Source organism: Leishmania donovani, chromosome 7 (assembly GCF_000227135.1).
Source record: "Leishmania donovani BPK282A1 complete genome, chromosome 7".
NCBI classification, from domain to species: Eukaryota; Euglenozoa; class Kinetoplastea; order Trypanosomatida; family Trypanosomatidae; genus Leishmania; species Leishmania donovani.
In genome coordinates, this window is record NC_018234.1 from 317,932 (window position 1) to 332,784 (window position 14,853).

Below are 14,853 nucleotides of genomic sequence, written 5' to 3' on the forward strand. Positions count from 1 at the left end.
CATGATGGCTGGCGCAAGTGCGCGCATTCTCACACTCGTGTGTGTATGTGTCTGTCTGCCTGTCTCTGTGTGTGTGCGCCGATGCGCGCACGCAACACGCTTACATGTGTATGAGTGTATGTTGCTCTTTTTTTTCTTCTGTGTAACTCTTCAAGAATGGCGCAAGAGAATGAGTTGCTTAACGCGCGTAAGACCCGACGCAACACGCATTTCATGCAGCGACTTCCTCTTCCCTAACCCGCCCACGCACATCCATGCGCTATGCTTCTCTGCGATGCACCATCTGATGGACACGTGCGTGTGCCGCCTCAACGCAACCCCTTGGTCGTGGCCAACCCGCTCTCTCCGGCTCTCTCGGACACCCGCCCTACCTGTCGCACACAGACATAGGCACGCGCGGTCATACGCGCGCACAAGGATTGAAAACGCACGACCATCCTCCGTCCTCTCCTCCTCGTCCTCTCCTCCCCGCCCTCTCTCACCACCTTGTATACGTGTATGCGCGTGCGTGTGGACACGTACGACGGTGCCTCTCCTCCTCCTCTCTTGCGTATGCACACGCACATACGGGACAAGCTGAGAAGAGCTGATCAGCCACGGTAGTCAAACCGTCCCCTTCTCTCCCTCTCCCGACCTCGCCCTCCCACCCCACCCCTTCCACCTCCCACGTACATCGCTACTGTGCACAACATCCACACGTAAAGACACGCCGAAGGGCTCACAGCTCTCTCTCGTAGAAGGCAGTGTAGCAGCGCAGCACCAATGAGCATCGCGAGCACCACGCCTTTGAGGCCGAGCACCTCCGCATCGAATGCGAACGCCGAGCTCAGCAAGGACCAGCTGGAGGAAATCCGCGAGGCGTTCGACTTGTTCGACACGGATGGCAGCGGCACGATCGACGTGCGGGAGCTGCGCATTGCCATGCGTGCGCTCGGCTTCGAGCCCCGTAAGGAGGAGCTTCAGCAGCTTATCAACAGCGTCACCGGTGGCAGCGGCTGCGAAGGAACCCCTGCGCGGCTGTCGGGCGCCGGCAATGTGAACGCGTCCAGCGACGTGATCACCTTCTCGCAGTTTGTGCAGATTATGAAGCACAAGGTGTCACAACGGGACTCGCGGGAGGAGATGCTGAAGGCGTTTGTGCTCTTCGACACAGAGGGCACTGGCAAGATCTCGTTCCAAAACTTGAAGCGAGTGGCGGTGGAACTTGGCGAGAACATGACGGACGCCGAGCTGCAGGAGATGATCGACGAGGCGGACCGTGACGGGGACGGCGAGGTGAGCGAAGAGGAGTTTCTTCGCTTAATGAAGAAGACGTCGCTGTACTAAGGGTTCCAGCGCAGCGGAGGAGGCGGCGCGGGAAGATGTGCGCACGACAGCGAACTGCGGAGCGATGAGGGGGTCAACTCGTGTGACGAAGCGGCTGGCACTCAATTGCATGTATGCGTATGTGTATGTGTGTGTAGCCGAACCTCCCCCCTTCCCCTCCCTTTCTCCCCATACCGCACGGCGCACTGCTTCTCCGTCCTGCTGCTCGGCTCTTGTTTCGTTGGAGGTGGTGCGGGGGTGAGCTTTTCTGTTGACGTCAAGCAGCACCAGCAGCGAAACGGCGTGCGGCGGACAGGCGAGCGAACGCCGACGATCCTCCCTCCCCCCTCTGCCCTCCCGCGCGCGCACGCACACGCACACACACACACACACAGAACAGAACAGAGGCGAATGACGAAGAAACTCTCGATGTAAACTATCACACGTGTGTGCGCGTGCATTCGACCTTGACAGCAACACGCCATCTCTTTCCTTCCTCTGCGCGTCTCATCAACTCCCTTCCTTTTCTTTTTTGTTGTCGCTCGTGCGGGCTGTGCCACATACTTTGTGCGGTGCGCGAGAGGGCGGCTGGAGAACGGCCGCGGGTGTTTGCGGTCTGTGAAGGTGCGTCTGCCTCTTTCAGCTCGCTTGCCGAACCCCCTCGCCCCCCCCCCCTCCACCTCCTGCACGGTTCCTCTCCGTACTTCGTGCTCCCTCCCTCTCCCTTTCGCTGAACTGCTCTGCCGCCATTCATGCCCAGGTAGGCAGAGAGTCGTGCGCCGATGTGCCTGTGCGCAGTGGGGGGGGGGGGTGTACGCCGGCGTGTCCCCTTTTTTCGCACGCGGTGGAGAAGGGAAGGGGATTCGGAGGAGAGGCGGGTGACGTGCAGAACGGAGAACGTGCAAGGGGTGGCCATAGTAGTGGTGATTCTGCCCAATATTTGCCAAGGGCCGTCGCGGCACTCGCACGTACCCAAGCCGATGACCCCCCCCCCACCTTCCCCTTTTGGTTCCGCATGCTTGTGCCTGTGTGTGCGCGCTCGCCACGCACATATGTGCTGCCTTGCTGTGCCCCGCATCCCGATCTTTCTCTTGCACCCGCCCGTCTCTTTTACGCCCTGCTTCTTCGTATGCTGACTTCGTCTCATGCTGTCGGCCTGAGCAGACGTCTCTCTGCTCCGCCATCCGCCAGCGTGCGTGCGTGCTTGGAGGCACTGAATCGTGAAGGTGCGGCAGGGGGCGACGCATAGCAGCTTTTGCGCCTCTATTCGCATAGATCTCTCTTCTCGCTCTTCCGCTCCTCACCCTGGGGGGGGGAGGGCGTTGAGTGCCCTCTACGCCAACCTGCAAGATACCGATACGCATTCAAAGGATGTGATGTCACTGCTTGGCACGCCGCTCGGCTCACTACTAGCAACCACCATGGAGTCCGCCTCTGACGCGTGTCGCGAACAAGTTCGGCGCATCCAGGCAGCCCTGCGACGCTTGGGATGGCACCAGCGCACCGGGGATCGCGGTACATTCCTGAACACACCCGTCGACAGCACGGTCAATCCGAGCGACCCACTCACCGCATCGCCGATGGTGACGATGCAGTCGGCGCTGACAGCAGCAGAGGCTCGAGCTGGCGGCGAGGCAGCTGAAGTGACGTCGCCGCCGAAGAGCGTTGCGCGTGCGCCACCTACCTCGGCACCACCGGGAGTGCTGAGTGAACGTGATGTGAACCGGGGCGCTTGCGATTGCCGCAATGGCTGCCGCACGAGTCCGCCGGCAGCCTGTGGCGCTGACCACGGATCCGCACGCCTTTGCTTGCAGGCCCTGCGGCAGCACCACGACAGCTCTGCCCGAGCAGCAGCGCCACCCATTTACCGCACCGCCGAGCCTCACACGTTTGTTCGGGTCGTGTGTGATGGTGAGCGCGGCTCGGCACAGGCAGCGGCTGATGTTCTGGCGCGTCCCTCCTCAGACTCGCTACCGCTGTCGTCCGCGGGGCGTGTGGCGGGCGCCGATTCATTCGACGATCTCATTGCAAGGGCCTGGGGAAGAGCGGAGATGGCGACGACAGGAGGGGCAGGAGGCGTGGGTGGCAGGCGCACCACAACCACAGCGCCTCACAGCGGCGCCGGTCGTCACTGGGGCTGCGAAGGGTGTGCCGCTCCTCCCGATGTAGCGCCGTCTTGCGCGGCAGAGGTGCGGCATCCGGCGGCGTCCTCCAACAGAGCGGCGACCCCTTCTGGCGTGTCCGCGTCGGTATCGTCAATGTTGCCGTTCACGGCAACGCTGCCTCCGCCGTCGACGCAGCCCCACGACGACGGTCACTCGAACAGCTATCGGACATCACGCTTGAGAGCCCCAACTACTCGCATAGCCTCGCTCGTCGGTGCTGATGCTGCTTCCCACTTTAGCACCCGTGCCGATTTCCCTAAGGATGCACTTGATGCCGAAGTACGCCCGTCAGCCACGGCTTCCCATGCCCGACCTCCACCGCCACCGCCAAGGCATGCCTTGGCTGCGTCTCGGCTCCAACGGCGTATGCTACGCGCCGTGCAGCTACTGGACGCCGCCTTACATGGCTCGAGGGACGGCAGCAGTGGAGGAGCCGCTACTAGAAGACTCGACAACCTTCATCAGATCCTCATGACACTGACCGACTCCTGTGGGCAGCCACTTGCGCTGCCGAGTCGCGCGACAAGTGCGGCGCTGCGTTGCTTGCGGAAGCGACTTGTGCAAGAGCTGCTGCTTGGCGATCAGGCACCGGGAATGTTGCGGCGCTCTTCGACGTCGTCGCGGATGCCTTTGAGGCCGTCACCGCCACGTACCCGTCACGTGGCAATCCGCGACGGCCTCGAAGGCGACGGCGAGGCCGACGCGCGCAGCGGTTGTACCTTCTGCCTGGAAAATGTGCCAGATGACGCGCATCGTGCCAACCCTCCTCCTTTCCCAGCGTCCGTCGCCTCATCCGTTTGCTTGGCGAGCACTCGCTCCGACATACTGGCCCCCACTGCCGTCGCTGCTCCGCCGCCTGCGCTCCCGCCTTCGCCTCCTCCATCGTCAGCCTTAGACCCATACACGGAGTCGCAGCAGCGGTTTCAGCAAGAGGAGGCAGCGCTGCACCACGCGCAGCAGCGACGGCTGCAGCTCCAGCGACAGCGCACCCACGCACCATGATCAAAGCATGCCAGCGTGCAACGTTGACAGGGAGGGAGGGAGGGAGGAGTGGCGGCGTTGCCTAGAGATGGCGCGCACATGCTGCCAGACTGAGCAGATCACCGAGAGAGGCTGCTGCGGTGCCTCTTGTGCCATCAACGCCTTTGAATCCCAAGAGGAGATGATGTGCTCCGCGCTTCTCGCTTGCCTTCCCCTGCACATACACACCCGCAGACGCCCACACATGCATGCAAGCTCACTCATGTGTACCACTTGCGGCTTCTAGATCTTTTCCCTTTTCTGTCCGTCCACTACACACGTGCACGCGTTTAGTGGACGGACATGCGCACGTGCATGCCGAGCTCACTGAGGTGCACACACGCACAAGCTCAACTACTCGCACCGATGCACGCAGGCGCATCTGTGTAGGACTTTGCGACGAGGAGGAGAGGGAACGAGCAACGTGAAGGCAGCAGAAAAAGGGCGAGGCAGATCGCCCAGCACACATACATACACATACGCATACGTTTGCACGTCTTCGGACATGGCGCGTGATGCCACGCCGCAACGGCCGACAGGGTAGGAACGACGCCCGCTGGTGGATGCGTCACCCAAGAAGAACGCAACTCCCGAAGGAGGCGAGTCGCCCAAAAAAAAACGAAGAAACAGGGCACTTAAAGGATCACCACAGAAGCCGGCGGCCGCATCCGGTGCCATGTGGGAAGGAAACATAGACGGGTGCCATCATGCACAGCAGCCGATGCACTCAACCTCTCCTTCCTTCCCGCTAGAGTTAGGCATGCTCGCTCACGCAGAGGTACTGCAGTGATATGACTCCAACGCCGGCAGCGCGGAGGTTCGTCTGGCGTAGGTTCAGCACTGCTGCAGTGCTGTGGGGCAAGCGTTGTCCCCGGTGCCACTAGGGGCGCCGTCGGCCGCGCACTGCGTCACTTGGTGGACAGCAGCGCTGTAGAGCAAGTGGATGCAATATAATGCCTGCTCTGCGCTCGGCAGTGCCTGCGAAGCATGCGCAATGCCCTACCCAGCGTATTACTGGCTGGAGGCGATGCTCAGCAGCCGCGCGAGGGGGAGGAGGTGCCACTGCGCTGATGATGATCTCCGCGCATGCGCGTGCTTCGTGGATGGATGGTGCACACGGCTTTGCGACACGCCTGTTCTCTTGACTCGCCTTTGCGCAACAGGCACCGCCCACTGCCGCTGCGTGTGTTCTCTGTCTGTCTCTGCGCGCGCCTGTCTCAGCCAGTGCAGCAGCGACCGTGCGCATCAGTGAGGCGTTTTATGCAAAGTCGATGATGCAGCTTTACGCCAGGCTTGACGCTACTTCGGTGCGTGCCAGGTGCACGGATGCCGTCTTGCCTGCGGTAAGCGTGCATGCGAGCTCGCTTCTCATGACAGCGTTTTCGCCGCAGGCGGCTTGCGTGACTTGGCGTTGTTTGTGCGCCTGTGCACTTCACAGCATGCATGTGTGCACGTATGCAGGCAACAACACGTTTCGAGCAACAGTGATGCACACCCTCACGCAAGAAACACCAGCTGCGTAATATTTGCAGCTCTTTCGTGGAAACTGCCTTCTACCCCCGCCCCCTCCGCTCCACCGGAACGCGCTCTAAGAGGGAGGGGGAGAAGTGCAAGGCACTCGCTCCTGCTGGCGGAGCTGGGGGGGGGGGCAACTAAGTCGACTACAACGCCGGCGCGGCCATCCTGGGCTGACCCCCATCTCCTTCCTCCTGAAGCTGGGGAAGGGGGGAGGCGTAGGCGGAGGAGGGATCGACTTGCCCGTGACGCTTCACCCCCCGTTTCACGTATTTTCTCAACCTACTCGCCATCTTCGGGGCTTCGCCTCTTGTCTCTCTCTCTCTGTGTATAACTTAGCCTAGCACTTAGTGAAGCTCGCCGGCTTGCTTGTGCCTCAACCTGCCCAGGCACGAGGCCCGCGCGCACGGCTCTCGCAGCAATCGCCATCAAGCAGCGCGGCACTCTCGTGCACTACCGCCGAAGAGGATCTCGGTGGTTCAGCGAACCTGCAGGGCGCCACCGCCTCCGTGTGCGAGGCCGCGGGCCCTTCAACCGCCTCCTCCCTACCCCACTTTACGCCCGTGGCCCGTCGAGGTTGAGGGAGAAGCGATGCAGACCGGCAACCCTCTCTACACGGCCGACGAGCTGTGCACCATCATCGCGAAGATTTTGCACGGCGCCGACAACGCCGAGCGCCGCCGCAACGAGGCCGAGCTCACAACTGCGCTCCAGCAGCCCCCAAACGTGGGTCACTTGGTGACGATCCTGTGCGGCACCCCGGATGGCACGCCGCCCACGGCGTCGGCCGGCGTTCGCCAGATGGCGGCTGTGCTGCTGCGCAAGCGCATCTTTTCTCTTTGGCGTGTGCTGACGACGGAGCAGCAGCATCAGCTGCGACACCTGCTTCTGCAGCGGCTGGGTGACGAGACAACGCGTCCGGTTCGCTTCGCCATCGCCCACGTCGTGACTCGACTGGCAAAGGCAGACGCCAACCGTGGCGGCGACGGGTGGCCAGAGCTGCAGCACGCGATCCGTGCTGCCGCGGACGACACGCGAGTGGAGATGCGCGAGCTGGCGATGGTGCTGCTCTACAGCTTCGGCGAGGTGTTCACGGAGGAGAACGCGCTGAGCGGGCTGGCGGCCGAGTCTGTCGTGCGCGGCCTGGACGACAACGAGACGGTGGTGCAGGCCGCGGCGGTGAAGGCGGCTATGGTGCTGCTGCCGACCCTGCACGAGCACCCCACGGTGCGCAACGCGTTTCTCGCGCACCTAGTACCTACCTGCATTGGCTTGCTGGAGAGCGGCGCGGTGACGGAGGCCAAGGTCCCGCTGTGCGTCAGCGTTCTCGACTTGTTTGAGCAGCTCTTCGATGACCTGCCCGTGAAGAAGTACGGCGCGTTGGTCCAGGATGTAGCGCAGGCGCTGATGCGACTCGTGGCGAACCCGCAGCACCACCCTCGCGTCCGCGAGAACTGTGGGACAGCATTGGGGCAGTTGGCGACGCTGAAGCCAAAATTTGTGGCGGCGCCGGCCCTGCTGGAGCCGCTGGTGCAGGTGTGCCTCGGGCTCATGTCGGAGGACAACACCATCTCCATCTCGGACCAGGGCAGCGGCGGCGTGGAGGACGAGGACGTGGACGGCAGCGACGACGATGTGGACATGCTGCACGCCACGTCCGCCTGCATGGTGGGCTGCCAGCTGCTGAGCGCGCTTGCGACGACCGTGCCCAGCAAGGCGTTCACGGCGGTGCTGCTGCCGTACATTTCGAGGGTGACGGACGCGCCGGCGAGCGTGGACGCCCGCACCCGCAAGGCCACGATGATCGCACTTGCCTGCCTTGCCGAGGGACACGCTAGCTATCTGCGTCGCCGTGTCGGGTATGTGCTGACGGTGACGCGCGGCTTCCTGTGCGACGCGGATCCGGCTCCTCGTGAGGCCGCCGCCTTTGCCCTTTCATCCTTCTGCGGCCATCTGCAGCCCGAAATCCTGCTGCACCACGAAAAGCTACTGCCGATGGTAGTCCCGCTGCTGGAGGACACGAGCGACCTTGTGCGCCGCCGCGTCGCCCAGGCGCTGGACACCCTGTGCGAGAATCTGCAGGAGAACCTCGACCGCTACGTGCCGACGCTGCTGCCGGCCGTGATGGCGGCGATCCCGATCAGCTCGCTGGAGACGCAGTGCCGTTTGTGCGGCGTGCTCTCGTCGATGGGCATGGCTCACTCGGCTGCTTTCGCGAGCCGCGGGCCGGAGCTGCTCGAGGTTTTGCGGCAGCCCTTTGGTTTGAAGACCCCGGAGACGATGGCGCTCCGGGCGCAGGTGACCGAGACAGTCGGCGTCATTGGCTCCGCGATGGGCCGCGCCGCCTTTGCCAATTACTTTCCCTTCTTCATGCAGGAGGTCGTGGCGAACCTGCAGACGCGCCACGCAGCGCTGCGGGAGCAGAGCTTCGGCTTCCTGGCCAACATGTGCGAGCTGTTTCGCGAGGACTTCGCGCCGTACCTGAGTGACTCCATCCACTGCGCCCTAGAGACGATCACCGAGGACCGGGCAGTGTACAAGAACAAGCATCCGCTGGCCAGCGACGGCAGCGGTGATGCGCTTGCTGCCTTTGCTGCCTGGAAGGACAACGGCGAAGACGATGACGAGAGCGACGAGGACGGAGGCGACGACGCGGAGGAGATTCACCTGCGCGTGCGCACCGCTGACGTCGAGGAGAAGTCCTCTGCCGTGTACTGCGTCGGCGTGTTTGCGGATGTCATGATGGGCCAGCTCGGGGAGGCGCAGACGACAGCGTGCTGGGAGGCGCTGACGGGGCTGGACTCGCACTATTACCCGAACATCCGCTCCAACGCCCTCATCGCGCTGGCGAAGCTCGCTAAGGCGTCTGCAGGTCTCCCAGCAGAGGCGATGCAGGCGCGCAGCCGGGCCGCCATCGTGGCGAGGCGCACCGGTGCTGCTGACAGCAGCGGCAGCCTCGTGCAAGATGTTCTACCGCTGCCGGTTCGCGACCGCATTGATGAGCTGCTGAACCTACTGCTTCGCACGATAGAGGAGGAGGACGCGGAGAGCGAGGTCGTCGGCGCCGCGTGCGAAGCGGTGTCGATTGTGATGGACTACTTTGGCACTCAGTGCGCCATCGAGGGCCCGGATGCCGTTCTGCGGGATGTGGTGCAGCTGCTGCGCGGGACGATGCCGTGCCAGCGCCGCGGCAACGAGCTTGAGGACGACGACGAGTGCAGCGAGGACGACGGCGCCGACAATATGAGCTATGAGCAGTACCAGCAGCTGCGACAGCAGAGGGGTGACTCTACAAGTGCGGACAGAGCACACTACCTGCAGGGCAGAGACCCGTTCTTTCGGCGCGCGGACGAGGCGGCTGAGGCGCAGGCTTCCGCGATTATGGCTGCGATGGCGCAGCATCAGCAGAACGGTGACGCGGCTGCTCCGCCGTCCTCGCCGCTGCCGTCCGCGGCTGCACTGCCACCGTGGTACATGCTTGTTGCACCAGAGATGGTGAAGCGCGGCGTCCACCTGCCCGAAGACCACGACGGGGTCGTCCTGGACGCTACCGCGGAGATGCTCGAAAGCGTTGCCAAGGCGTACGGCGCGCTGCTGCAGCCCTATATGCCCTACCTGGTCCCTCTGCTCGCCATGCACGCCGACGTGGGGACGCGGCCCCCGGAAGGACTCGTGACCGCCGTGGGCACCCTCGCCACCGTGCTGCAGGCGTACGGCTCCGTCGACACCAATGGCGATGGTGCTGCGTCGCCGGCGTCGGAGCAGCTGCTGGCGCCATTCGTCGAGACAGCCGCGCAGCTGAGTTTCAGCGTCATGGCAGGCTCAGAAGAGTCCACCGCAAAGGCGAACAGCGCGTATCTCCTACGCATCCTTGTGGAGGGCTGCCCGAGTTTCTTCACACAGCAGCCCGCCGTCGTGCCGCAGTGCTTCCAGGCCCTCTGGTCCATAGTCGGCAACGAGGAGGACGAGATACCGGAGGCGGTCGACAACGCGGTCAGCGCCACCTGCTCCTTCGTCCGCTGCCTTCCGCTGTCGCTGCTGCCCATCGACCAGGTCATCCCTCCCCTCATGGCGCACCTGCCTATGAAGATAGATAAAGCAGAGAACCCGAACGCGGTGCGGACACTGTGCTATCTGCTGGGCAATGACCATGCCGCCTCGACCGCAGCGGTGTCGAGCTGGTTACCGTCCGTGGTCGGTGCCGTCGCGAACGTGCTCGCCGCGGCAACCGTGGAGGATGCTGATAAGCAGCGCCTGGTGCAGCAGGGCGCGTCAGTCTTCGCGCAAGCTCACCCGCAGGCATGGCGGCAGCAGCAGCAGCAGCAGCAGGGCTTGTCGGACGGGCAGCGCGCAGTGCTGCAGGCATGGCAGCTGTGAAGTACAGCTCTGCCAAGGATCTCAGAGGGGGGACGAGGGGCATGAGGCGGCGAACATTCCTCATTTGCGGACCCTCTCCTGCTCTCCTATACCGCTGCCGACACCAGAGACTCGCTGCCGACGTTGTCTTCTTCTCTATCCCTCTCTTGTGTGGGCGCCAGTACTTGGAGTGCGTTGTAACGCGTAAAGTAGCGTCGATAACGACGGAAATTTAAGTGGTGTGTCTGCGCATATGTTTATGTGTCTTTAACACTCGTCGACGTGACCCTTCCCCTCTCCGCCAACTCGCTCGCTCGCTTGCTCTCTCTGGATTCCGCCAACTGCTTGCCGCGACGTTCCTTCCTCACCGCCCACCATCGTGCGTTCGCGCGTGGTGCACGTGTGACGATGGGGATCGTTGACACTCTGCTGCCGCAAGGCGCGCACACATGCGACCATCTACTAGACACGCATTCTCCTCCTCCTTTTTCTCTGAGTGTGTGCGTGTGCGTATGTGTGTGCGATGCGTATCGCGTCACCAGCGCATGCCTGTGAGAGTACACAGAAAGGCGCATTCTGCACGCGCCTTTTCTCACCCCTCCGCCTCCCTGCGCTTCATACGCACATACGTGCTCTCTTCTCTGCATCCGTCCTGCTGCTCCTCGTGTTGCGGCTGCGCCGGCTGGGCGTGAACAGGGCCGCTTCTCATTTTTCGGGTCTCTCCCGACCATCTATGGATGTACGTCTCTGTGCCTGCGCGCGTGTTGTAGGCTATCTGTTCCCGCAGGTGCTGCGGTGCTCAAGGGCATTATTGTCCTCGTGGTGTGCGCGCAGCAACGCACCACCTGCTCTTTCCTGCTCTCCCGTCACGCACAACACACACACACACACACACACGCACACGCAGGACGGCACTCTCACTGACGGCGTGCGCGACGTTGCTGAACGTGTACGAAGAGGTCGACGATGCGATCGCGCGTACGCTTCCGACCACTTGGTAGAAACACAAGGTATAGGCATCCTGCTGCCACAGCGGCGGCCGCAGCGCGGATGCGCTGTGTTTATCGGCCTGCCAGCGGCGCGAGTGGCTGCTGCAGAGCCACTGCTAGCGGCGGCACTACCCTTTCCGCCGGCACCGTGGCGTACGCCTCGCGGCACTTCAGTGCGCCTACGCGTCTGTCGCGATCGGAACCACCGCCACCGCCACTCCCGCCACTCCCGGGGCCAGGCGCCACGGTGAGCGAGGAACGTGTCGCACGATGGTGTCGGCGGCTGTGGGACCTCACGCGCAAGTCCACTGGCAGCGTGGCCTCTGCCCATGTCACCCCACAGCTTCAACTCGCCGCCCACAGAGCAACAGCAGCACTGTTATCATCGTCGTCGGCGTCCCCCTTCACCGCGCCACTGCAGATTGACGACAATGGGGAGGTGACGGGCGAGGTGGTGCTGTCCTGCCTGCGCCGCGCCATCCGTAGCGATCAGGGCCGCATTCCTGGCGTCATTGTGGAGAGCGTGTGGGCCGCCTTCGACGTGCTCGTGCCGCCCATCGTCCAGAACAGCGTCACAGAGGATAGCATCACACCCGCGACGGAGGATAGCTTCTTTATGTTCATCTCGACCTTGAACGAGCTCAACTTCGACCTGCACGCGGTCGTGAAGGCAAGCACGCAGCTGACAGCGAAGGTGGACTCCTACGTGGCCCTTCTACGGCAGGCGGAGGCTCAAGAAACGCAGCAAGCGGCAACAGCAGCTGCCTGTGGCTCTGCACAGGCCGCTATCGACGGATGCGAGCTCATGGAGAAGCTCATGAAGACTAAGGGGGAGGTCATGCAGTGCTGCTTCGAGGCCCGCAACGCCGGCTCTCCTCTCTACTACACGTGGTTGTGGCACACGGCCGCCATGCCGGACGGCCTGCGGCGGCTCATGCATTTTCGAAAGCTGACCCATTTCTTCGAGAGCTTGTGCAAGCGACACATCAAACATCTCATGCAGCAGCAGCAGCAGCAGCAGCAGCCGCAGCGGCGGAGCTTACTGTCTTCTTCGGCGCCTGCTACTGGCGAGTCTGCGGGGACGTTGCCATCAGCAGCAGCATCAAGCGCCACGGAGCAAAGTCGCTGCGCTGGCGAGCTCTCCAAGTGGCGTAGTCGTCTCGTCGAGGTAGGCCTAATCGATGGTGCCATGTCGCTTCTCTTGCACGACCTCTTCTCCAAGGAGTACTTGGTGATGGAGGAGCTGACGTGGCTCTCGACGCCGCCGTCGATGCTGGACCAGATCATGCGTGCCGAGTCTGTCCATCCGTTCGTCCGCGGACTCGAAGACATGCGCCATCGCCTGCAACCGGCTCACCACCGCCACTTGTTCGCCTTTCTGCACCCCGCCGTTGTCGAGGAGCCGCTCATCGCCGTGCAGGTGGCCTTGACACACGGCATCGCCAGCTCTGTGGACCAGATCTTGGGTCGCCCTACGCCGCTGTCAGACCCGGCGAACACGTCGAAGGCGGCCCTCTACTTCCGCCACGCACTGGAATCCTCGGCGGCGGTTGACTGCGCCGGTGCGGCGGAAGATGGCAACGTGAACACCGCCATCTTCTACAGCATCAACTCTGCCCAGAGTGCGTTGCGTGGCATGGACATGGGCAACCGCCTCATCAAGCGCGTCGTGCAGGAGGTGGAGGGCAACATTAATGCCCGGCGGCAGGCGCGCAGCTTGACTCCCATCCACACCTTCAGCACCCTCTCACCCATCCCACTCTACGTCAAGTGGCTGGCTGATAAGGTGGCTGCGCTGGCGGCTGCCGCTGCGACAGCTACCACGATGACGGCGAGCGGCATCTTTGGCAAGCAGCTCTCCGCAACCGAGGAAGATACGCGCTACTTGGAGCCGCTTCGCGCGGCGATTGCCGGCTACGTCCTGCGGCACCCCGGTGCCCTACCGGCGGAGGCGCGTGCGGTGATGTCAGCGGCGGCCGCAAGCAGTCATGGCAACCACGCGGCTGCAAACATAGCGGCACTGCAGTACCTCGTGCGTCTGCTCCAAGACTCATCTTCGCCCCCCTCGTTGCCGCGCGACGATCCTGCCATGTTCGCCGCGGGCAGCACCTCGACAGAGCGGCATCAGCAGCCATGGTGGATGGACCATGCGTTCACGATGGCCCTCGAGGCGCCCCTGCTGCACTCCGTTGCCACGTACCTGTGCACTGCCAAGCGTAGTGGTGATGGCCGCATTCGCGACCCAGTCGGCAACTTTCACGTGTCTAATGGCGCCACTGTTTATCGACTAAACTTCCTGGCGAACACGACCCCGAAGGCCAGTTGTGAGAGCGCCTGCATCATGGTGAACTACTGGTACGACCTGCCAACGGTCTCAGCCAACGCTGCGCAGTACGAGGTGAGCCGCACCGTGCCCCTCGGTGAGCCGATCAAGACGCTGCTGGGGGACATTTAGGGCGGCTGTGCTGTCAAGCCCTGCGGACACTTCCTCCCCCTCTCCGTTCCGCCAGTCGCGCTGGTGGGCGCACGTGCAGCAGCAACTCTTGTGCCCTGGAAGAGTGAGCGCCATCCCCTCCTCTCCCACTTGCTTTGAAAATGACCGATCCACAGCGCAGGAACGATGGCCAGACAGCACCACCACCGCCACGCCTCCCCACGCACACGGACATGCCCCGCCCTCCTTTGTGTGGCATTGCGCTCTTATTTTTGTGTATCGCTGCGCGCGCATCTCTCTCGAGCCTTTCTCCTCCGTCTTCGATGCGCGTCCGCCCTGCACCCTGCCCTGTGTACCCTCCGCCTTGCCCCCTTCCACCGCGCCTTCCTCTTCTTTCTCTCGCGCTGCCCCACAGAGGCGTTTGATCTGCTGTCTGAGGCGCATGTGAGGCGAGCACGACGAAGAGCAACCACAACATACGAAGAAGAGAGAGGACTGGTCTCCGTCTTGTTATGTGTGTGTGTGTGCGTCACTCCGGAGGAGCCCGTCCTACCGCACAGGCGGAGGTGTTGGTCCCGTGAGCGTGGGCGTTGTGTGTGATGAGTACGTATAGATACACATGTACGTATGATAAGTTGTATGCACGTACGCGCTTCGGCTCTCGGGCACGCTGCAGGGAGCGCCGCCGACCCCGTCCCTTCGCGCTTCCGACCCCCTGCGGTTCTCTCTTCGCTATTTCTCGACTACGTCCTGCTTCTCGGTTGATGCGGGGGGCTACCTCAGCGCGGTTTCAGGGTGCCCGGTGACCCGCACTTGGTAGGGAGGCCGAACGCCTACAACATGCTCTCGGTGTACGGCTGGCGGACTCTCGGTGTCGGCGAATAGGTGCTGGGGGCTGGTGCTCTCCCGAAAGAGGCTTACCGTTCTCCGATAACGCTCACACTTGCTCACACCGGATAGTACCAGCGGCTCGACAGCTTCTGGACGAAGAGATGCACACTGATCAGCCCAACAGTGCATGGTGTGCAGTGTCCGCTACACTCGACCCTGCGGGCTGAGGGGGCATCGG

General features: G+C 63.0%; 4 protein-coding genes across 4 annotated transcripts; all 4 read left to right on the plus strand.

Annotated features, from left to right (window-relative positions):
* Nucleotides 1-762: 762 nt before the first annotated feature.
* Nucleotides 763-1,326, plus strand: LDBPK_070790 (centrin, putative; the record flags this gene model as incomplete). The annotated part of the gene is made up of 1 exon (XM_003858468.1): nt 763-1,326. One exon carries the CDS (start codon nt 763-765, stop codon nt 1,324-1,326), a length of 564 nt encoding a protein of 187 aa, XP_003858516.1.
* A 1,400-nt stretch (nt 1,327-2,726) lies between these two features.
* On the plus strand, nt 2,727-4,472 carry LDBPK_070800 (hypothetical protein; the record flags this gene model as incomplete). The annotated part of the gene is made up of 1 exon (XM_003858469.1): nt 2,727-4,472. One exon carries the CDS (start codon nt 2,727-2,729, stop codon nt 4,470-4,472), a length of 1,746 nt encoding a protein of 581 aa, XP_003858517.1.
* A 2,124-nt stretch (nt 4,473-6,596) lies between these two features.
* Nucleotides 6,597-10,382, plus strand: LDBPK_070810 (hypothetical protein, conserved; the record flags this gene model as incomplete). Its single annotated transcript, XM_003858470.1, has 1 exon — nt 6,597-10,382. The coding sequence occupies one exon, from the start codon at nt 6,597-6,599 to the stop codon at nt 10,380-10,382; it is 3,786 nt and encodes a 1,261-aa protein (XP_003858518.1).
* A 1,029-nt stretch (nt 10,383-11,411) lies between these two features.
* Nucleotides 11,412-13,805, plus strand: LDBPK_070820 (malonyl-coa decarboxylase-like protein; the record flags this gene model as incomplete). The annotated part of the gene is made up of 1 exon (XM_003858471.1): nt 11,412-13,805. One exon carries the CDS (start codon nt 11,412-11,414, stop codon nt 13,803-13,805), a length of 2,394 nt encoding a protein of 797 aa, XP_003858519.1.
* Nucleotides 13,806-14,853: the final 1,048 nt, after the last annotated feature.